This window comes from Bactrocera dorsalis, chromosome 2 (genome assembly GCF_023373825.1).
Source record: "Bactrocera dorsalis isolate Fly_Bdor chromosome 2, ASM2337382v1, whole genome shotgun sequence".
NCBI lineage: Eukaryota > Metazoa > Arthropoda > Insecta > Diptera > Tephritidae > Bactrocera > Bactrocera dorsalis.
In genome coordinates this window covers 43,224,438-43,249,391 of record NC_064304.1, presented here as the reverse complement: position 1 = coordinate 43,249,391, position 24,954 = coordinate 43,224,438, and the positions used below count along the sequence as shown (strand labels likewise).

General features: G+C 36.0%; 2 protein-coding genes across 14 annotated transcripts in view; one reads left to right on the top strand and one right to left on the bottom strand.

Annotated features, from left to right (window-relative positions):
* Nucleotides 1-24,954, bottom strand: part of LOC105233453 (RYamide receptor) — a 349,078-nt gene that overhangs the window by 7,414 nt on the left and 316,710 nt on the right. For all 12 annotated transcript variants that reach the window (XR_007421727.1, XR_007421728.1, XR_007421729.1 and 9 more), the window contains one exon: nt 37-105. Coding sequence is in view for 8 of the 12 variants with exons in the window: in XM_049448427.1 (XP_049304384.1) it covers nt 37-105 (69 nt within the window). In the remaining 4 variants the exon portion in view is untranslated. The remainder of the gene's footprint in view (nt 1-36; nt 106-24,954) is intronic.
* On the top strand, nt 21,019-23,107 carry LOC115066710 (phospholipase A1 VesT1.02). Of its 2 annotated transcripts, none has more exons than XM_029553479.2 (2): nt 21,019-21,979; nt 22,046-23,107. In XM_029553479.2, exons 1-2 carry the CDS (start codon nt 21,913-21,915, stop codon nt 23,017-23,019), a joined length of 1,041 nt encoding a protein of 346 aa, XP_029409339.2. In that variant the 5' UTR covers nt 21,019-21,912; the 3' UTR covers nt 23,020-23,107. The 2 variants fall into 2 exon arrangements, with proteins under 2 accessions (XP_029409339.2, XP_029409338.2); XM_029553478.2 differs by having other exon boundaries at nt 21,376-21,979; nt 22,040-23,107.

The following is a 24,954-nucleotide window of genomic DNA, read 5'->3' as shown; positions in this document are numbered from 1 at the left end:
AAGCTGCGAGATGTACGCTAAGTCTTGTAAACTTACCACCAGCACGTTGAATGGCAGCCAACACATGGTGAAGACGATAACAACCATCACCATCATCTTAATCATCTGCAAATAAAAAAACGGTACATTTGCTAATTATTCGCTCGTGTAATAAGCTGTGGTTGCTAGCAGTTAGAATTAATTACATAAAGGCATATATATTATATACATATACATATATATTTCCAAAAAGTCAATGTAATGTACAATTTATCATTGGCAAGCCGTCATGCTGCGGTAACAATAAATTTTATATAATAACAGGTGAAATAATACAATTCATGCAGCCACCGATTGCGGCAAGAAAGAATTCATGATTAATTGACGACAGCATGACCGCCTACATATGAAATGTCAGGCTTGATTGCGTTTTTCCGCTGCCTTTAAGGCGTTCAATTTCCCTCAGGAGTTATTGGGCAAACAAGGAGGTTCAAGAGTAAAGAAATTGCGATACAGAAAGTTAAATATCAAATATATTCTTATATTTGTTTGTTCTTCTTTTTGTCCTCCACTTGTTGATCTATAAATCACCTAAACTAAAAAGATAGTCAACTTTTTCAATAATTTTACTGTTTCAACAAAAAAAAACAGAAACTTCAAATTTAATGGAAAATGTTTATTATCATTCGAAAGGTCATTATTTTGCATTTATTTTTTGAAGATTATATCTGTCAAATGTTGGCCGCGGCTACGTCCCAGATGCTCCATCCGTTGGGTCAAATTTTCGATGGCGAAAGATACCCGTGATGTTTTGATCCAAGGCCTGAGTCGAAACGGGATTATCCGCAAAGACTTTTAGATTTTACATATCCTCACAACAAAAAGACTAACGGTGTGATATTACACAATCTTGCTGGTCCAAAACGTGAAATTACCTGCTCATCGAAGTGTTCTCTCAACAAATCCATTAATTGTGATGCGATGCGTGTGAAATGGCGCCGTCTTTCTGAAACCAAATGTTGCCGAGATCACGAGCTTCAATTTCAGGTGCGATGGTCGTCTTTGACGGTTACCATCTCAACTGGCATCACTTTTGAAGAAATATGAACCGACGGCACGGTCTTCGTGTTTACTCTCAGTTACGGTTGCTATATTTTCTTCACTGCGTGCAAGAAGTGATACATTCGGTTGAATACCATCCAATACTATATACTTGGTCTCAGGATGGGTGATGGTGTCGCGAATGGTACGCTTAGTAAGCCGATTATGTTGACCATAAGTTGAGAGAAACGCGCGAAACACATTCTTTATATAATTATATTATGGTGATTTTCGAAATAAAGTCGAACAATTCGTAAACGTCTCCTCACGACGAAATGTAAAACAACAGTGAACCAAAATAACACGACAGTTCTACATGTCTCTTCTTGGATCACCCGTTACATAGAAATGATCAGAATGAGTACACAAGTTGACAGCCGAGTGGCTGCTTCTTCGTCAGTTTGTCCATCTGTCTACCCGTCCATGCAAGCGATAACTTGAGTCAAAACTGAGATATCTGAATGAAACCTGTTCACGAAAACCAAGGAATGTTGGTAACGCAAACCACTACCACGGTCACTAAACGCAATTAATTGATAACCTTTAAAGTGCCATAACTAAGTTCCACAATAAACCACACAACCGTGAAGGGCAATTTTGTGCTATAAATTGTTTTAAAGTGGGCGTGTCCGCGTCGTTTAAAAGGTACATCATAGTATCTAACATTACATATCTTTCTAAGTGCTTCAGCTAAATCGACAAAACTTGCTGAAATAACAGAAAATAATCTGAAAATCACGCAATGGCCAACCTTGTTAGTGAATCGGAACAATGCTTTCCTTAGCTCCCATGTACGAGTACTTAATATAAAGATTTTAAAACTTCTGGGTGACTTTGTACCGCATATATCAGCCAATATGTTATCTCAATGAAAATTAGAGAGCGTGTTTTATTTACATATGACAGTGTGTTTTTGTGCCTAAAATAGATAAGTTTGAGCGAAAACTTAGCCTAACCCCTATATAACTACGAGTATTATCAGGTTTTTTTTGAACATCCTTCTGACTTTGCTTTATGTGACTGGTTTTACACCTTAAAGTATTTCCCTGTCTTTGAACCTTGCGAGTTGCAAGAGTATAAAATGTGCGGTTACACCCGAACTTAGCTCTTCTTTGCTTGTTTAGATTTATCTTTGATTGAGTTTATATCAAACATATTTCTTTCTAGTTTATTAGGTTTATCTTAGTATTAATATTTTGGACAAGTAAAATGCTGTAATGAAACTAAGAGTGTACGAATTAAAACAAACATACATACATGAAGAACATACCAAATTTGAACTTAATGCTTCAAGGTTACGTGGAACAAGGAATGTTCAATTATTTCCCAACAGTTTTTGAAATACAATTTTGGAAACCCCAAATCAAGATTTGGCTCAGAACAACGATGCTCCAGAAAAGATTGAACGGCTGAGCACTCATCAACATTAACTACGACATTGCTGTGTAATCAGAAGAAGTAATAGAAGATCTAGTAAAATCAGATAACACCGTATTTATTTTATGCTGTAAAATAAATCTTGAAATATGTATCGAAAATAAAATTATAGTATACAGTTACACATTTCTCAAAACAAATACAAAAATATATAGTTCCCTCCCTAAAATTCTATTCTTAATTTTATCGAAATAGTAGGTTGTACAGCAGCTAACTTAACGCAAAATGGAAAATCCTTGTAAATTGTCGCAAAGTATTTGATTATTTTGTTAAAGGTCTCAAAAAAATGCAAATATTTCATTCTACGTCCGCATACTTGTAACTAAATTGCGCTTTTTAAATATATACTATATTTCAATGTAGCTTCTTGCACAAGTAAAATTTCAGCAAGGCACAAGGCGATCAAAGGAGAGAAAAACTATAAAAATTACTCCCATTTGCAACTTGGACGGCAATTCATATTATTTGGCGTTTACGACTCGGTTTTATGTAAACCCTATTGCTAAAACAAAACTCACTTAATGTCTAGTAATTTACCAACTACTCTTTTTATGACGAGGAAAACTGTAAAAAAGGAGTTTACGCGATTTCTCGCCAACCTTTTATAGTGTTAGGCGGTCACGAAACTGTCTGCGATGGGAGAGCAGTAAAATATAATTTCGAAATAAAAGCACAACTGAAAAATATTCGTAAACGTACTAAGACGTGGCCAATGCTTAAATCTATGTAAGTACACACGTATATACATACATATATTTATATATGTATATCGTGAAACTCGGAAATAATGTGAAGCCTCTAAAGTCGAGAGTACGCTTTATTAAATTTCGAAACTAATGACTATACTTTGTACGCGCCATTGTGAGCTACAAGAAATATTGCAATCATTGTAGAGACATACGAGTACAGATGTACACTTACATACATATATAAACAGGGTATCATATATCGGGTTACATACATACATATATTCCATTCTGAGCGAATTGTGATTGCCGAAAACTTTGTTACATTTCGGATGTTCGCGTATATATGTATGTATATATAGTATGTACATATATACAGAAGCATTTATTGTTCATTGTGTATTGCGCTACATTGGCTTTGATATTGCAGCTCCGCTTTTAACACAAGTTAATATACTCATTTGACCGCAACTTGCCACATAAAAATTACGAAACGAGTCTATAAATAATTTTATTACTTCGTTAATGCTCGAAATCTCATTAAAGTAAGAATGCAAATAATAAATAAATAAGTTGCTGTGATTAGCACGAAGAGCTGTAAATTTTATGCAGGCACATGTTACATACAAATAAATTCATCGATATGTTTATGTATATTACCCATCAAACATTTAGCGACAAGCTTAGAATGTTCTAGTTTAATTAAAGTACATTTTTCTCTGAACTGTCCTCTAAGTATGTGCACAAAGTTATCGGGCTTTTTAAACCATCGATTGTGTGTTTACTAATTAACCGGATGGCATGAATAAATTCATATTATTTTTAATCTTCAAACGGCGCGTGTATAAACTTAACAGCTGTCGTATCATTGGTTTGTGAATTATATCATTTTGAGTGAAGCAACTTTGGTTAAAATGAAAAAAATGGATTAAAAGAAACTGCACGTGTTAATAAAATATTGCTTTTTGAAAGGAAAAATGCAGCTGAAGAAAAAAATTGGTTTACTGACGGGTTTCCACTGCCACAGGAAAATCAAACATCAAGGAGTGGTGAAATTTTAGATGTGGTGAAATGAGCACTGAAGACGGTGATCGCCCAAAAGAGCTTGTTATCGAGGAAAACTTCAAAATTCCACAAAATAATTCTAATTGACCGTAAAGTGTAGCTTTCCGAGATATGATCTGCAGTTATCAACTGAATGTGGATATCATATCATCAATGAATATTTGGGTACGAGCAGCTTTTTGCAAAGCGGGTGCCGAGCGAGCAACGCAATGGATGAAACATGGGTTCGTCCTTTCCCTCCGAAGTCCAATCGGCGGTCATCCGGATGTACTGCACATGATAAGGCCGGTACAAAGCGTGGACAAATGCAACAGTCGGCAGACAAGCTTATAGCGTTTGTACATATATATTTTGTGATGTTGTTTCATGGACATTTTTATTGACTACCCTGAAAAAGGAAGGACTATAACCAGCTACTATTACATATCATTATTATATCATTTGAAGGATAAAATCGCCGAAAAATGGGTGCATTTGATGAAAGAGAAAGTGTCATTTTACCAAGCCAATTCAACGTGTCATAAGCCAGTGCAAAGGATGGCAAAAATCCATGAACTGTGCTTCGAATTGCTTCCGCATATACCGGTTTCTCCAGATCTGGCCACCAGCGACTCTTTCTTGTTCTCAGTTCTCAAAAGAATGCTCGCTGGGAAAATATTTTCGTCGAATGAAGAGGGGATCGTCGAAACTAAGGCATATTTTGAAGCCTAATTATAGCCCCGAAATACTTTCACTAAATATCATTAAAGTCAGTCAGAAGTATAGCGATCCCCATATTCGATTACATATAACATTTCAACACTTTCCAAGGGATAACAAGTTAAATTTACTATCTATGCCAAGTTTCCATTCGACCACTTCCAAGATCTTTTTATTAAATGTAAAGCTAGATATTTTTCATTTTGTGGGCGCGACAATATTCGATTCCACCCATCTGCAATTTAAAGCTGCTCAGAGTGCCCATCTCTTAAATAAATTTTTGTGTTTGTTGTCTCAATATGTTGCACAGTGTAATTTATAGTTTTGTTCATTTAACGGTTGCATGTGTGTCTTAACATAATCGGGATCGGTTTTAGGGTTTATATATATCAAACTGATAATAATGATATAAATTAATTCGAACCACGGATAAGTTTTGCAAAACTGGTATATCCGGTGGGTAAAAGACATTTAATCGACCTTGTTGCTTGTAATATACTATATTATAATATGACACTGAAAATTATGTTAATTCTGTAAATTTGTTTCTCGCCAATTCCTAAACTTCACGGTTATAGTAAATTTTCGAAATTTTTTTATTTACAGAGTTATTGTTTGCTGGGTATAAAAAGTAGAACAATAACGTGGTGTCTACAACTTCCATAACTTTACTAAAAATCAATACTTACATACATACATTACATTTCGGTGTAAATTTCTGAATATTCAGGCACTGAGAGGCTTCTATGTTTGTAAAGCGTTTTGGATTAGCTGCGATATTCGCAATGACCTTCACTTTAAATGCCAGCGCGTAGCCAATTTTTACCATACTGAAGTATAAGTATACGTATGTATATCTCAAGAAAAAAGATTGGAAATCGCAATCATTATAGTTGCAAATAATTTATTCAAAGCAAACATAAAATATGCATTAAAATCTAATATTGGCTTGATTTTGTATTTCAAATGAGACGTATCATATTTCAGGTTTATATGAACTTGGAAGTTTAAATTAGAATTATTTCTTGCTATTAAGCTTACATTAAATTTAATTAAGAGTTGCCGAAACCTTTGAATGTGCAAATATGTACAGTTGAACTTCTCTAACTCGAATCAACATAATCCACAAAAAAACTTCGAGTTAGAGTGACTTCGAGGATGGAAGGAAATTTGTATGAAATTTGACTTCCATTGGTAGTTCATCGGTTCGAGTTATGGAGAACTTCGAGTTACAGAAGTTCGAATTATGGAAGTTCAACTGTGTGTTAAGCGAGATAATATTCATTGTGAGTTCTGGATTTTATAGAAAGGCTCAGTATCAGACGCACAAATACCTAGTATTGTTCCATACATTCAAGTGCATATTTTCATGCTTTTTTAAGCTAAAAGGCAATCCTTCAAAATATAATTAATCCTAGCTTATCACGAAGGTGATATATTCATAAGTGTACTGACTTTTAAAAACAAAAAATATAATCGCCCTTGAGTCCAAAGAAAACTGAGCTCTCTAGCATTATACAAAATTTATTAAAATCTTATGCCGGTACCAGTGTAGATTTTCGATCTTAATCGTTATCAAAACTACATAAATCCATTAAGAGGGTAATAGAGTGTGGAACACCTTGGATACTACTGTTATAGAAATGGATTTTTCTTTACAAATTTTACAGGAGCAATGCAAAACAATGTCTGGCTGCAAATCTTAACCAGTTCTAAGCCTCGAACTTGTAATTAGCAAAATATGATTTCTCGTGAAAAATATGCCGAGTAAATTTTATTTTTATATTCATAAATACCGTTTATGGCAATCTATAAATATTATATACATATGTGTAAGAGTGGGATATTTAATGAAACTGATGATAATAATGATAAAAATATGTCTCTAAGCAAGAAAAATTAGTTTATTACGCATAACTTTTTATATTCCACAGTTAATATACTGAAATTACCAAAACATAAATATTCAATATAATAAAATTTTATGAAACATACATTGACACTGTGTTTCTTTTATCTCTTCACAATAAAAATTACACAAATTGCCAAAGGAATCGTTATAAATTATTGGCAACATTTGTTTTCCTCATTTATAAAAAAACCTTATACAATTGAACGTGATTGCCCTTTATGTATGGCTACTGTCCCAGACCAACAAGCACGAACCAAGTCTACAGCATACACATACATTCACATATTTGCATGTCCCTCTTGGCAAGCACTTTATGGTTTTGTGTGACGAGATTAATATTTATCCTTCATTGCTATCGAAGGCTTTACATCAAGGAAGAACCACAGAGACGACTAATCAGCCGACGCATTTTTTTCGTACAACCAACTTGTAATTGTTAACCTTTGGTGAAGTACACCAGCTTGAAACAAAGCTTGAAAACAGACATAAAACCGTCCAGTTTCATTTTAAAAATAATAATTCGCCGACGTAAGTTTGCTCTTATTCTGATGCAACGATCTAGATAGTAACAGTATACTATGGAGTGGATGCATAAGAAACTTAAAATCAAGCTCGCTGAACTTCTGGCGATTCACCATCGAGCTGAGAGGCTTACCGTTTCCCCTTTGGAACATAATACTCTTTTATTAGCCAAAGCTGTCTTCTGGGCGATTGCTTCCTTCATACGTTTCAATTGTTTACAGTACAGGTCCTAGGCAATTGAAACAGAGCTCGACGTTTTTCATTATTTTATCTATATTCTCAACAATTCGCCTTCTTACTGCTTTTTTGATAACAAAACTCGGGGAACAGAAAAGTCGGAACGAAATTGATCGTGATGGGCTGTTGAAGTATCAGGGGTAAGAAAAGTACTCCCCACTCCGGTTATGTATAGGAACACTTGACGAAACCGCATAATCGCCTCCAATTTTTAATTTCACTCTAGAAATGTAGAAAATTACTTAAATGCTGAAAATGAAATTTTAAAACAACGCAACCCTTTCCGAACACCCTTCTTGATCCGCCCTTGTACACCAACAGCAACGTGCTCTCAATGAAACACCAGAAGCGACGATAAACACAATAGCAACAGAGTGCTGGTTGAATGTTTATCTGTGCGTAGATTGTAGGTGCATTTCGACTACGCCAAAGCATTTTGTTCGAACTCGTTAAGAGCGCTTGAACAAATTCCCAACGCTATTGATGGGCACGCACATTTTGGCCCAACAAAGTGAGTGATGCGGGTCAAGCCAACGGTCAAAGTGTTGGACCAAAGGCAATGAATTTAATGGGCGAAATGTGTGGCAAAATTTCAATAAAATGCGGAAAGCGAATATATACGTGCAACATATACAACTAATAGCGCCACAAAATCAAACAAAGCGATAAGCAAATGTGTTGAAGTGGCATGGAAAAGGAAAACAAAGCGCTTCGTGATGTGTTGGAGGATGTGAACCTTTTAAATTTGCAAAAGTTACAGCAAAGTTTCATAACTGAACCAAGTCAAAGTCACCAATGGCCGCACAACGCGATGGTCAATGAAAAACTGAAATTCCAGAAAAGACAAATGAAGCAAATATTACATTGCATTGTTGTATGCAAGCGCAGCTGCTAACTTGCACCAGTCATTTCCGTGCTGACTCCGTTTTGACTTTTAGCGCCCTACGCCAGCTAACTTGGCCGCACTTTTCCATCCGTTTCTCACAATTTAGCAACTCTTGTATGTTTTGTATTTGTTTAACAGTTATAAAAGTAACAAAAGTAACGTTAACTCTCGGATAAGGCTGTATGCATACATATACTCGTTAACATGCCTGTGTAGGTATCAAACGTAAAAGTATCATGAGCTTGCCGAAAATGGTAACTGCTGCACATTAACGTGCACTTAACGGTGTCATTAACATGAGCGTGCAAACTGTAATGTTTAACTTTACTTTGTTGCCAATAAATGCTTTATTTTTAAGCATTTTCCGTTTACATTGGTTAGGAGATTTTTTACTCGATCTCCTTTATTTTGGTGATTTTATTTAGATGCGTTTAACTTTCAATGCATAAAATATGCAAATATGTATGCATGTTAGGGTAAGCCCATCAATTTTATTTCCTTGGATAAACCATAAATCGTGCCTTATAGAATTCGTGGACTAAAATGAAGTTTAATCTGAGCTTTGTTAGATATGAACATTTTCAATTGGTTCCTGGGGTTAGTTTAGGTTAATATGATAGACCAGGTTTGGTCCTTAGAGATGACAGATGAAGAGCTTAGCGTTCGTTTCATTGGTTCTGCCACCTCACTATCGATAACTTTACCAGTGTCTCTGTTCTTGACATTTTCTTCAGTCATCTCGATCTGTCAGGTCCATTTTACAGGCGTATGCTGTCTTCAGATTGTCACCAGTGAATATAGCAATCATGTTCCTACATTCGTTTTTAGTAAGCGTGAGTAGGAGTTTTGCGCATTTCTGTTCTATTGCTTTGCACTTGACTTTTGCAGTTTTGCATTCCTATCATTCCAAAGCGTTGTAACCTTTCTTTATCTGCTTTTGTGTAGATCGTCGTAAAGACAGCGCAAGTATTTAACAATGTCGATCACTATCTCGGATGACAGCTGTTACTCTTACTCTTGACAATTTCATTCATTATCTCATTGTCATCGATACTTTGTGACCTGGTACTCGGTAGAAGTGAAGCAGCCTGTTCCTGGCGAAACTCTCAACTGTTGCTCTGGTTTCAAAGCCACTTCGGATAAGCCAAATGAAGTTATTGTCTCGATTGGTGCTTGACTGTCTTCGTATAATTTAACTCTGAAGTAGCCTGCTGATGTATGAGAGGCTAGCTTCACGGCTTTCCCAATAGCAAAGACCTATGCTTGAAGTATTCTATCCCCACACCAACTCCATCCTTCATTCTTGAGCCATTCGTACACCGTTACACCAATCATCTTTTTCTATATTTACTTTGAACCTTCTTTCCCAGTTGAAACGTGGGATCAAGATGTCAGTGCTTGTCAAACTGCCTTTACCCACCGAAATATACCCGATGGTTCTATACGTAAATTTTCCAGCAGCCAGTAGTCCTCCCAGGTTTAGGTCTGTGGAAAACTTATGGGAAATTATATGTTCTACCAAAATCCGCAATATACAATTTTTTATTCTGAACGGTCGAACTATTAAGGTATTTTTAATGAATGTTATGTGAACTTAAGGTATGTGAAATATATAGAATTTGACACCTTTTAAAACTAAGCTAAAATTTTTCCTGGCAGCAATTTTCTTCCACCCATTTTAACTCATGAATGTGAAAGGCTAGTTTTTAGTTCACCCTAATGCACCTCCTTGTCTAGATAAGTATATGCAACCAGCGGCACACTCTGTCAATATTTTCTTCTCTTAAGGTTCCTGCTCAGCCATTGTCTTTTTTCTTTATTTGCTTCGAATGAAGTCTTTGCAAAAATCACGCTTAACGCATTAAACTTGAGCCAGAAGTGATTTGCCTTTTCCATATTTTATACCATAAAATATTCACAGTGCATTTACGACTAGACATAAATGTTTGAAGTTCCCATAAAAAGTTCTTTGCATTCAAACAATTTAATGCTTCTCCCATTTTAAAGTATAATTAAATATACGCTTTTGGCTTAGAATGGCGATTATTTTTGATCCACCAAAAATAGTTGATTTTGAAAGTATTAAACATTGGACTCTTTCTAAGTTAATAGCAATTTGTACTGAATAAAAATATTCTGGTCTTTCTCAAAAAATGTTGTGAGTCTCCTTGACACATTCTGGTATTATAACTGCAAAGTGACACCAATTTTCCCCCCTCCAACTCCCAATTTCTACTAAATAAGAAAATATATCATCTCTTAATCGGTAAAATACTGGGTTTATGCTCTAAGTCTTCATTCTCATCATTCATAATATATCTTTATTGCAACCCTTTTATTAAACTACATTGTCGAATGGAGTTGCCAAGATTCGAAAAATATCAGATTAGTACCCTAAAACAGTCTTCCTAAGAATATGTGAAGATATTTCCTCTATTTATTATTATTCAGAATATTAAAGATTTGGAATATTCAAGATTGGAAGATAAGAAAACGAAGCAAATGGGTCTTGTAGTGAAATTCTGCCATCAAACAAATAGTCGTAGCACCGCGACTTGGCTCCCACGTGACTGTTGACAGTCACAACTTCGAAGTTGTAGATAATTTCGTCTATGCTGGTTCCAAGCATTAATACCAACAACAATGTCAGCCTCGAAATCCAGCGCAGAATAACTCTTCCCAACAGTCTTCGCACTAAGTAGACAATTGAGAACTCTCGACGAACAAAGACCAAATTCTATAATTACTCATTGTTCCCGTCCTGCTATGTGGTGCAGAGGCATGGACGATGAAAATATCCAATGAGTCGACGTTACGAGTTTTCCAGAGAAAAGTTCTGCGGAAGATTTATGGTCCTTGTGCATTGGCAACGGCGAATATAATATCATATTGGCAATGGAACGATGAGCTGTACCAGTTTTACGACTACATTGACGATTCAACGAATTAAGAGTTAGCGACTGCGCTGGCTAGGTCATGGCGTACGAATAAATGAAAACTCTCCAGCTCTGAAAGTATTCGACACAGTACTCGCCGGGGGAAGCAGGGGACGAAGAAGACCTACACTCCTTTGAAAGTCTAGGTTGAAAAGGACCTGGCTACTACAATTGGATTATCCAATTGGCGCCAAACAGCGAAAAGGATGAACAAATGGCGTGTTGTTGTTAAACCTGCGCCAGTAAAGAACAAGAGAATCTTTTCTGCGACTATTGCCACAAATTGTTGCATATCGCCCACGCTCGATGTCTTAAGGTGTCAGAAATACACATACTAAATTTCATGATGCCTAACCATACTCCGAACGGGCATACAATTCGTGACTTTTTGATAAATCCTAAATATCAATAACAAATTAAGGAAAAGTATTTTTATAATCGGCATTTCTTTGATCATATAAATATTACACATTATACGGTATATATGGAGGCGCATTATCACGTTCGGTAAGTGAAAGTAACTTCATTGCAGGATTAACTGGTTGGTAGCCAATGATTGCGGCTGCAAAACGAAATATTTAGTTGCCTCATCCGTTGATAGCTGAGCTGGGTAATCGAACAAACTTAATTCGATAATATGACTGACTACGTGGCTGCCTGTTGACTCGTGCGCATTGAGCCACCATGCTAACAGACGAGTATAACGGTATATCTTTATATAAATGCATTGTCTATGCGCTCGGCAATGGAAGAGAGCTCTTTGTAACAAATTATTTGCTTAGTGACAAGCAATGGAGGTTAGCATTCGAAAGCGGGAGGAAGCGACTGCCGGCAGCAATCAAATACCCATATTTATGGATTATATAAATGTTGGTGGCTAAACACTTGTGGCATCACACCAAACCCACACCTCGCTCCGGGCTTGTGTCTCAAGTCAAGTGAGGCTAAACGTGAGGTCGCCGAAGTCGACAAACGAAAGAAGGCATTTAGGCAAACGGACGGACACAGCAGATAGCAGTGAGTGTCTAGCAGCGCTTAGTCGAGCCTGTGCCGAGTCCATATGCAGGCGGGTGCGAGTGTTGCCGCCAGCAACATAATTTCAGCGGCTAAAGGCAGCTAATGTCATTTGTGTTTTCGCTCGTGTGGAATGCCGCTGCAGCGCGCGATTCACCTCTTGAACCGTGGCTACTTTGGTTGCAGGTTTTTTTCTATTTCCTTTTTGCTCAAAATAATGCAGTCTTGATTTGCAAGAAATATCATGCCGGCAGCCAGAAAGGCAGCTGGCCCAACCTACAGGAGAAAAGGTACAAGATATGGGAATCTTAGAAAACGACATGTAGCGTGTGTGCGCAACATGCGGCCATAGGTGTGTGCCTTCCATTTCATTTGTTCCTCAGTCAAAAAAGAGTAAACCTAGCACCGTATAAAACTCGACTGGCTATTGAACCAATTCAATTTTTTCTAGAGTGTTAGAGACAGGCAAAAGAGTAATTTCCAATACTAATAAAAAAAAAAAAAAACGATTTTACTTTACAGTGGCTTAGACATTGGATTGCTACTGTTATAACTATTGTAATTTTTCACTACAATTATGTCTCATTCTCCTGGACATTTGTAGCAGGTAGAGCACTTTGCTACTTTTACTTAAACTCTATTAGTACTTCAGAGGCGAAATTTGTATCACAGCTCATTGATAAGTTGATATTTCTGCCACGTAATGCAACGTGACGGCATCAGCAGAAATGCAGGAAGAAAAAGAAAATGTTAACTGAAATAGCTTAGCACCGATTTACGCAAACAGCAAAGTGACCGTTTGATGTCCAAGCGCTCAAATATGCGTAATAGTTCAACAGTTTAAAAGCTAACCTAATTTAATCGGTAAAATATCCAGTAAATTAACAGGGTGAACCAAGTGCTCGTTTTGAAAAAAAAGTTTTTTTCGAAAGTTATTAAGTGATTTCATTTAAGGAGTTGAATATTGGTAATTACATATAAATATATTGCTATGGAGTTTGAAAGATTTGCTAGTAAGTTGCCATGCTGATTTAATTATTTTTTCATTTTTTAGCGGTCAAACTATAGAACATCAGAGAGTTTGTAGCAAGAAAATCATACTTTTTCGAAAGCAAGTACTTGGATTACCTTACTGAAGTAATTGCACCATATGCAAAGAGTCTCAAAATAACACCAATCCCCAACTTTGCCTCGGAATCCAACAGAAATTTCTCTTTTATACAATCTCAAATAATTAAAAAATTATGTTTGCAGTAGATAGCACTTGCCTGACAAAATGTCAAATCAATATATGTATAGTATATATTTATATCTTATTTCATTAAAAACTTGCGCAAACAAAATCCATTTCCAGACCAAAAACTATATCAAATAACAACGTAACAATCTATTATTGTATGAGAAATGAGAATTACAAGTTAGTATATTTTCCTACAGGGAATTGGCAGCTCATCAAGTCATTTGTCTCATTTGTCTACATCCAGTGACCAGACCGTTCAAATCAACATCAATTAAAATAAGTGCTTGTAATCATTACAAGTGAAGTTGTAAGTGCTACAACGTTACCGCATCGCTTAAATATCGCAAAGCCGTTGAGTAGTGAATTGATGTTGCCAGTGAAGCTAAATTTCGCTCATTACAAGTCATTCGCTTACAGCTTCGCTTCAGATTAGTACTAATATTTATAATACGGTTATAATGCGGTAAGAACTTCGTAAAGTTCTTTGCACGAAACTTGAAAAAGAAATGATATTTCTACCTACAATCGTTCTTTATTATCTTCTTCTTTATTATAACTAATCTTAAAGTAATTAATGTTAATTTTCTTTGAAGCAATATTGAACGAAAGTGAAAGAGTTGTGAAATTGAATTCAAATAGTAAAGAGTGTGAATTCGTACCCATCGTCATATATATTCGTTCACAGACACTTTCCTCCATTTTGTTTTAAAATAAAATCTCATATGGCAGTATCTGTTGAAGTCCATATTCTGAGAAATATAATCTGATTTATTAAGTCAGAACTTATTACAATCGCTTTTCAATTCTAATTTATCGAGTGAGATGTATACCGTAAGCATCTAAATTAGTTTAAATCAGTTAAATTTCTCAAGCTACAATTCCAAGATCGGAACACTGAACATGGAAAATTCAGTACCGAACTTTCTGTTAACCCTCCAGCTAACTTTTAACATTGAGCAAATAAAAAAATTCTATCTGCGACATTTCAAAGTAATCAGCCATGGTGAATGAACTAAAAATATTAAAAGCGACCATTTCAAATAATTATAGGATGATCTGAAAATAGCAGATTCAGATTATGTAAACTCGCTCTTATGGCCTTCCTTTTAAAACAATATAACGGGTGATTTTTTTGAGGTTAGGATTTTCATGCATTAGTATTTGACAGATCACGTGGGATTTCAGACATGGTGTCAAAGAGAAAGATGCTCAGTATGCTTTGACATTTCATCATGAATAGACTTACTAACGAGCAACGCTTGCAAATCATTGAATTTTATTACCAAAATCAGTGTTCGGTTCGAAATGTGTTTATCGACAAATTTTGTTCAGCGATGAGGCTCATTTCTGGTTGAATGGCTACGTAAATAAGCAAAATTGCCGCATTTGGGGTGAAGAGCAACCAGAAGCCGTTCAAGAACTGCCCATGCATCCCGAAAAATGCACTGTTTGGTGTGGTTTGTACGCTGGTGGAATCATTGGACCGTATTTTTTCAAAGATGCTGTTGGACGCAACGTTACGGTGAATGGCGATCGCTATCGTTCGATGCTAACAAACTTTTTGTTGCCAAAAATGGTAGAACTGAACTTGGTTGACATGTGGTTTCAACAAGATGGCGCTACATGCCACACAGCTCGCGATTCTATGGCCATTTTGAGGGAAAACTTCGGACAACAATTCATCTCAAGAAATGGACCCGTAAGTTGGCCACCAAGATCATGCGATTTAACGCCTTTAGACTATTTTTTGTGGGGCTACGTCAAGTCTAAAGTCTACAGAAATAAGCCAGCAACTATTCCAGCTTTGGAAGACAACATTTCCGAAGAAATTCGGGCTATTCCGGCCGAAATGCTCGAAAAAGTTGCCCAAAATTGGACTTTCCGAATGGACCACCTAAGACGCAGCCGCGGTCAACATTTAAATGAAATTATCTTCAAAAAGTAAATGTCATGAACCAATCTAACGTTTCAAATAAAGAACCGATGAGATTTTGCAAATTTTATGCGTTTTTTTTAAAAAAAAGTTATCAAGCTCTTAAAAAAATCACCCTTTATATATAAAAGCCATTTGATTGAGGAAAGATGGGTGAGTAGAATAGAGTGGAACCGCAAAACTCTCTTTGGAGAAGCTACGGAAATTAGATATGCACAAGTTTAGAAGTTTCAGTAAATACGATGTGAGTTCAAAAAATAAAAAAAATTCTAAATTAAAATTTCACTGGTTTGAAGAACCGATTGTCTTTTTCAGCTGTGTTTATTGCCTTCTTTGCCTGTGGAGCCGCTAATAAAAGAAAAATTCTCAGCCAAAAACAACGCTATAACGATGCTCCAACCGTCAAATTCATCAGACATGGCTCCGTGTGACTTTTCTTTATTTTTCTATCCCAAAATTAAGTATGAATAGTATACAACCGAAACTAAAATACCCTTCACAGCATGAAGGGTGATTTTTATAGGTAATTTTAAATACTTATATTGTATATCTCATGGTATAATGTTTATATCTAAACAAATTATTAAGAAATGCTCACATTGTCTGACGTTTGATTTGGACCGCTTAATTTGTATGGCAGTTATTTCAGATCGATATCTCAATATCTGAAAACTAGTCCGAATATATATTTACAAGCATACAATGTGTATACTACAGGGCCTCCAACCTTACCTTATGGGTGTTTCAACCATAGTGAGCAAACTTAATATATCCTGTTCAGGGTATAATTAGTCTGAAAATACGAGGTTGAATGCGAACAAAATAAAATTACTCTGAATTTAAAAGACTTTCCGTCTTTTCCTATGAAAATCAGCAGTCTATAAATCGTATTTGGGTTAAAGTTGTAAAGTTATTTAAAAAGTAAAAACAATTAGGCGAAAGTCGTACCCAGCGCGTATCTGACTACTTACCCTTATCAAAGCTCGAATGTGCGCATCTTTACGCCGTTTGCGGTCATACAGGTATAAACCAAAATTGTTTACGTGTGTGCCTCACTTTGATGAAATTGCGTGATATCCAACTGTTCATCAGCGGGGGAATTCGCACCTGCAATATTTTAGTGTTTACGTTCACAAGTAGGGTGCGCCACTGTCCAGCGGAGATGACCCCAAATCACAAAAAAAGACAACAAATGACACACATGTGCACCGGCGGTCACTGACTCTGGACGGTTAGTGTACGTTTGTTTACCTAGAGGCATTTAATGGCTTTTGTCTACATTCATTTATACAGACATACACACACACACACAATCGCATACAAAAGTGTATCAGACGCCATTTGGTTGTGGGGGAATCTCCGTCGCCACTGTTGTTGTTGTGCTTTCGTGTTTATATTGTCTTTTTTGCACAAAAGCGATTTAACCGTGTTGAAGCGGATGTTTAAGTACCGTTACTGTAGCGCCGGTGACTGTGGTTTGTCTACGGCTACTGTATGCTGCTAATAATTACCGTCGCTTCAGTCACTTTTTTGTTGTTTTTATTGCTATGTGGCGTTAAATGACTGCCAGCCAAGCCAACAAGCGACTAAGGTAATGATGTCAGTGGATAATGAAAGCAGTTCACCTACAAAGCAAATGTTTGCAACGCCGCAATTACAGTGCGTGCGTCGTGTACATATGTATGCATATTTGTATATACGAACATATTAACATATAAAAGGTGGACTTGCACTTGTTCAAATTTTCTGCTGCATACATCACAGAGTATTAAAATATACTTATTTACGAGTCAACACAGTGCCCTAGTATAGCAACTAGTCGGGGGAGAGGAAATTAAAATTTTTTTATTTTGAAAATTTTTTTATTAAATACATAATTCAAGAATATTGTGTAAAAATTTAAAGCAGATGTTATAAACTTTAAGCCTTTTTCTCAAACCTTATGTTTCCAAAGTCAGTACCCCTCAAAACTTCATCACCGAACCATTTGAAATATTGAACAGTATTTTTATACTTAATTTTACGAGGTAACGATTTCTAAATTTTGTTATTAATTTTTATTTTACCATGACAAATTAGTTGATTTTTTTTACAAAAGTTCGAGCATTTTCCTTCAAAGAGATTAACCTTACAACCCTTTCTTTAATTACGCCAAGTACTAAACTCTATTCATCCATTCATTTTATAGTAACAACTGTGCCCTTGAATTTACTGAATGACCCTCAAGTCAATAGTGTTGAGCTTTCTCTCCTTTATTGACTAACAATCTGATAAGACTGATTGATTATCGAATATAAAAAGTAATTGATAAAAATGAAAAATGTCCGTTGTCTGAAAGTATAGTATATACCGCCAATTCTCCTTTTTCAAACGTTCCTCATTCTCCGTTTTGTATAGATATATGGTACTAAGTATTATCGGTATTAAGGCTGTTTAAGAATTATTGTAAGGATCAATACTATTCTTTACTTCATTCAAGACGCTAGAAGGCAAATAATAACTATAAACATTTTCAAGTTTAACTCAAGGTCAACTGAAAAATTTCCTCAAAGCTAATATTCGTGGTTATTCACAGCTCCGGCAGTGATTAAAAGTCTTTGGTCTGGTCAATAATTACTTTACGAGCCCGATATGAATAGAGACACTCGAGTCCGGTGTTGTTCTCGAAGCATTCAACTGCTTACACTAATATATGGTATATATAGCAATAATAACGGGTGATTTTTTTGAGGTTAGGATTTTCATGCATTAGTATTTGACAGATCACGTGGGATTTCAGACATGGTGTCAAAGAGAAAGATGCTCAGTATGCTTTGACATTTCATCATGAATAGACTTACTAACGAGCAACGCTTGCAAATCATTGAATTTTATTACCAAAATCAGTGTTCGGTTCGAAATGTGTTTCGCGCTTTAATTTTGTTCAGCGATGAGGCTCATTTCTGGTTGAATGGCTACGTAAATAAGCAAAATTGCCGCATTTGGGGTGAAGAGCAACCAGAAGCCGTTCAAGAACTGCCCATGCATCCCGAAAAATGCACTGTTTGGTGTGGTTTGTACGCTGGTGGAATCATTGGACCGTATTTTTTCAAAGATGCTGTTGCACGCAACGTTACGGTGAATGGCGATCGCTATCGTTCGATGCTAACAAACTTTTTGTTGCCAAAAATGGAAGAACTGAACTTGGTTGACATGTGGTTTCAACAAGATGGCGCTACATGCCACACAGCTCGCGATTCTATGGCCATTTTGAGGGAAAACTTCGGACAACAATTCATCTCAAGAAATGGACCCGTAAGTTGGCCACCAAGATCATGCGATTTAACGCCTTTAGACTATTTTTTGTGGGGCTACGTCAAGTCTAAAGTCTACAGAAATAAGCCAGCAACTATTCCAGCTTTGGAAGACAACATTTCCGAAGAAATTCGGGCTATTCCGGCCGAAATGCTCGAAAAAGTTGCCCAAAATTGGACTTTCCGAATGGACCACCTAAGACGCAGCCGCGGTCAACATTTAAATGAAATTATCTTCAAAAAGTAAATGTCATGAACCAATCTAACGTTTCAAATAAAGAACCGATGAGATTTTGCAAATTTTATGCGTTTTTTTTTTTAAAAAAGTTATCAAGCTCTTAAAAAATCACCCTTTACTTGTATATATATTTACATGCAAGTTTCCATTTGATAGATGGATAGATGTACACCTAGTGTGTATTAAAGCGTTTTGCATTTGCCAAATTAACATACGATTTTAGTGCAAATCAACCGTGCAAGTCATGTTTTCAAACTCAGCAACGTTTGGGGAATACCCAACCAGAAATAGCTTGGAGTTAACTACGATGTAATCGCATTTACACACTCTGAATACATCATTTGTCCAAGTCAAAATAACAACTGTAAAGGATAACAACATACATTCGAGTTTAAGTGTAATACTTATATTGTTTTTAATATATTCTGGATGGTACCTGTCTAGTTCTCATAGTTATGCCTACAAAATTTTTTTTATTTCCAATTACAAAGAAATTGATGGAAATACTTTCCTTCTCACAAAGTGCCTCTCATTGTCTTAATAACTCGAAGTATTTTCAAACGATATTTTCGTTGTGATTTTATGCTTCAATTCTTCCCCAAACTTCAAGATATGCTAATAAGAAGCTTGTATAAACCATTCTCAAAATTGTTTCACATAAGAGTAAGAAGACTTGTTTCATAACCTCTCTTAATAGTGTTCTTTGGAAAAAATCGATATTTTTTTATTGCATTTTCTTAAAGTATATCCCTTTAAGATTATTTCTTGTAAATTTCATAGAGATCTGAGCACTAGAACCAAAGTTACAGCTGTCAACAGCGCGCTCCTCCCATATGCCCCCAAGTACGTGCCAAAACTTTAAACGCGATTATCTCGAAATGATGTTTTTTAAAAAGTACCGTTGCGGTGAGAAAGGTTTCTAAAGAACCATGCGACCTATCGGTCTAATTTTTTGCTAGCTACTTGAAAACTACAATATCTCGTACTTGAACGAAGGATTTTTTATTTGAAACAAGAGTTTTTTTTTGGGAATGAAAAAAATGAATTTTTAGACACACAAAAATCGATCTTTTCAGTAAAATCATCACCACTTGCGTAAAAATGTTTATTTCGCCAAATCCTTCGTTCAAGTACGGCGTTATAATATAAGCTAAAGAAAACTCTTCTTTTATTTGATTGCAGATGAACCATTACCTACTTATCATGCTCACCGCAAAGCGTCACAGAAAAAAAGTGTATCGACACAACAGCTGTAGTGCCAACAAATGGGCACATTTTTAACTGAAAAATTAAATTAAACAACTTTAAACATATATAAACATATCAACAGTGTTCAATTATTATTAAAAAATCCCGCCTTTGCAAAAAAAAATCTTAGAAAAACCGATTTTTTTTAGAAAATAAGTGTATATAACCCCTTAATAGTGTTCTTTGTACAATAAACATCACAATATTCTCTCGAGGCATTAAGAAAAAATCCAACTTTTTGATGGGGCCCGAGTTTATTATGTATTCTAAAAGTTGTATAAATTTCATTAAAATCTACTGAGCGGTTTTCTAGTTACAGTTGTCACCAGTTCAAAAAACATAGTTTTGAGAAAAACACGTTTAAAGTTTCACACTAGCGCTTTGAAGTGCCCGAGCTCTCTTTCTTATTTCTCGAATAACTCAAAAACTAATTATGGGATCAATGTGAAATTTTCAGAGCATATTTCTAAGATTACACTTAACAAAAATGCAAAATAAAGAATGAATTTTTAGAAAATTCTAACTACCCCTAACCCCTTAAGTACCTCAGTTTTGGAGATATCAGTTGGAAATTGTGCACACAAATATGGTTATATAGCGCATAGCTGGTCTACAAACAAATTTTTCATTTGACGAGATTCTCATACAAATTTAGCATAATTCGAAAATATTGTTCAGATCGAGTCATAATTATATATATTTACGTATGTATAAAATAAGAAATCAAAGTTATTTGTAAAAAATATTTCTACTTGTGAAGGGTATTATAGCTACGGTCCTACCGAAGTTAACGTTTTTTTCTTGTTTATCTTGATTTCGTTGAGGCAATGAAGAAATACCAGTATGGAGCAGAACAGAACAACGAAAACGTTGGAACAGCAGATGGCGAAAATTTTTGATGAAAACGATTTGTATTAATCTGTATATTTAACATAAGGCAGAAAGCGATATATGTAGATACTATGATCACGGCTTTGCTAATAACTATTTAACTGAGCAAATATTTGTAATCCGAACTGAAACTTTGCACACGCTGTTTTCTTCCCAAGCTGCTTTACAAACTGAATGATCGAATATACTCGTTCATATGCGTGTTCTCGATTTTTTTACACTACCGATGCATTCAATCTATCAGTTTTTACAACAGGAGCAACAATTTCTTATCATGATCCAATATTTATGCAGGAAAATTAAAAAAAATTGCATCGACACCAATTTATAAAACCCTCTTAATTGGTTATTTAGACGTTTTATTATTATTTTGAAAACAAAAGCATTTAAGATCCAGCGCCACTTGAGTAAATATTAGCAACCAATTTTGGTAAGTCAACGAACGTTTGTGTGGACCTTGAAAATGTTGGAAGACCATATGATTTATAACAAATATTTAAAGCAACTCAGTTCAGGTACCATAGCTGTTAAGAAAGCATTGTTCTGGCTGGAGATCCTACGGGCTACACATATAGAAGTTTGTAAAATATAAGAAATGCAAATTCAATATAGCATTGTACCAATTATGGTTAGTTTGGTATTAACAAGTCGCTTAGGTTTGGGTAAGTGCAGTGAATAGGTTTTAGTCATGGAAATTATATTTAACATCTCAAGCTCTCAAGCTCTAGTATCGGCCAACAACACCAACTGTAATGCGACCAAAAGCTGGCTTGTACCACAGACTTCTGGAGCTCCTCTTCTCGTTACTGCAGTGACATTGGCAGCAACCATTCTTCCATTTACTATCAGCGAAAGAAATGTAAAATTCTTTCTTTTAACTAGTGATAACCCCACTAAGCCGTATGAGTTAAGCATAGGTGATGTAAACTCATTGAATTCCTCCCCGTTTAATCCCGGTGGCAAAATAATAGTCGTTATACACGGCTGGTTAAATGATAGGAATTCACCTATGTGCCAAACAGTGGCAGCAGCCGCAATCGCTACAAACAACACAAACGTGATTATTGTGGATTGGGGTTGTATAGCCAAGACTCCCAACTATATATATGCTGCCAAATCAGTTCGGCTGGTTGGCCGCATTGTGGCACAGTTTTTAGATTTCCTTTGCCAAAATAAACCAGTCGTCCGCTATAATATCATAGTGATCGGTCACAGTTTGGGTGCACATGTCGCAGGCTTTGCTGGAAGGTTTTATACACTAGGAACAATACTTGCTATTTATGCCCTAGACGCAGCGGGACCTCTATTCGATTACTGCCATCCCGAAACACGATTGTGTAAAAGCGATGCAACATATGTGGAGGACATGCACACTGGTTCCGCATTTTTGAGTATGAGAGAATCCCTCGGCCATGCTTCTTTCTATGTGAATGGTGGGGAAAGGCAAGACAAATATGCACCTGATCTGTTCGGTTACTGTTCGCACAAGGTGACGGTTTCGTGTTGTGTAAAGGCGCCCCAAGGATATAGGTACCCGTCCATAAGGTGTGCAACGTATACCGATGCCACGAAAAATGAGTGTGGCTCTACGCTTAGTCCAGAGTCAATGGTCTGGCTGATACATACCAATATCAGCGGTATATTCTACGTGAATGCTACTGATGAACCAGAATACAAACTCGGTTCTTGGAAATCGATCTAAAAAAACAATGGAAAAAACAACACAAATGCACTGTAAGCTTAAATTCATATTAAAGTAACAATTTTACAATAAAACACATGAAAACATATTACTGCACTTACTTTTTGTATTAAATTGTGTGGATATTTCTAACCACAATTTATCCAAAACGAACTTGTTGTGGTGGTTTGGATCTTTTTGATCCCAGATTGCTGGTTTCAAAAATACTGCACTTATTAAGTCTTCCGTGTCCATCATCGATAAGAGCGAAGAAGTTACTGACCTACAATTTCTACGCTCTTATCGATGATAGCCAGCAAAGAGTGAGTTCGCGCGCTGCTCCGACATGCACACTTGTATTAAATTACATGTATAAATTTTCTACGCTTCGCTCTTATCGACGCTCTTATCGCTTATCGCAGCTCCGACATGCACGCAGCCTTATGCACCCGAAGGTATTTCCCAGGCTTTGATCCAAGCAAGTTCCAAGTCTTTACTTGTTCTCTTTGTAATTTTTCTTGTTCCAAAATAGTGCCAAGTAAAAGAAAATGTACCTCATACTCTGACAACATGTTGCTCAGGGTATAATAGATTGATATAAAGTTGTATAGAGTTGAGTTTATTGTAGTCGGGAGTGTATACGAAGACTGTGGATATTCGAATCGGCGTTTTAAATTGAAAGCGTACAAAGTACATATAGCTTGTTCATGAACTGAAGCCACTCGAACTTCTCAAGCGACATCGCTTCGCTATATTGGCCTTTGAAAAGTTCCAAGAAGATCCGACATTTTCGAGCCACATTTTCCGCTCCATTTCCAACACATCGCTTAATCAATGGATTTATTGAGATAACACTTCGGTGATCAGATAATTTCACGTTTTGAACCGGTTTATTGGCCACCAAGGTCGCAATGTGATATCACACCGTTAGACTTTTTCCTGTGGGGATATTTAAAATATTAAGTATACTCAGAAAATCGCGCTTGGATTCAGGCCTTATAGCAAAACATCATACGTGTCATTCAACGGATCGACCATCTGAGACGTAGCCGCGGCCCATATTTTACTCACGCTTTTATTTGCAAAAACTGAAACAGTCGATTCTCACAAGTGGATTTCTCTCGATGCGAGGTTTTCACTACCGAAGTTATTAGCCTTAAACAGAAACATATACGAGGGTTGTCTGTTATATTTAGGAATAATAAAACAAAAACAAATATTAAACATCCAAAGTCGTTTTGTTATACTATTATGAACCAATATACGTACTTTTTCATGCGGTTGAACCAATTGTCGAAGCACTTTTGTACTTGTATATATGTATGTAGTATATGTTCTATTGAGGTATGTACAAAACATATGTTCTGAACGCATCAGGTTTCGAAAAAAGTTGACTTTTTAGTTTATTTTTTCCATACGGGAATAAAAAGAAGTCAATGGTTGGCAACTCTGCACTATGCGGTGGGGTATGGTGGATGACTCATAAAATTTTCTGAAAAGCATTTATTTCAGTCGAAGTGTGAAAGTGTGGTGATCTGTTTTTGGCATTTGGTTTTTCTAATTGCTTGAAAGACAACTTCATATCGTTTACCGAAATTATTTTTAAAAGTTATCAACTCTAAATTTGAAAGGACAATCGGCGAATAATGTTTTCTGCGGCCTTCAGTATAGATCGAGTCTATTACAAGTAATAATAACTTTACGAAAGGGAACTATATTGCCGAAGTTTCGCCACACTTTGCGATAAGTTTGGCCTAAAAAAAGGCTTGTTTGACATTTGAAGATCTGACCTTTGACCCATTATTGCATTAATAATATAAGTTTATCAAAAAGCTGTTTTCACAGCTTTTGAACTTATGATATAGAAGATAATAATTTCATAATAAGTCTGTCGATTTTGAGGGATAACTTCATTATTTCTTTTATTACTTACTCTCTAAAAATATTGTTTCATCA

Bases quoted from the DNA above. Each gene is read 5' to 3' on its own strand.
- LOC115066710 (XM_029553478.2), top strand. From the start codon at position 21,913: ATGCAAATTCAATATAGCATTGTACCAATTATGGTTAGTTTGGTATTA. The intron at 21,980-22,039 runs GTAAGTGCAGTG...CAAGCTCTCAAG, and splicing joins AACAAGTCGCTTAGGTTTGG to CTCTAGTATCGGCCAACAAC.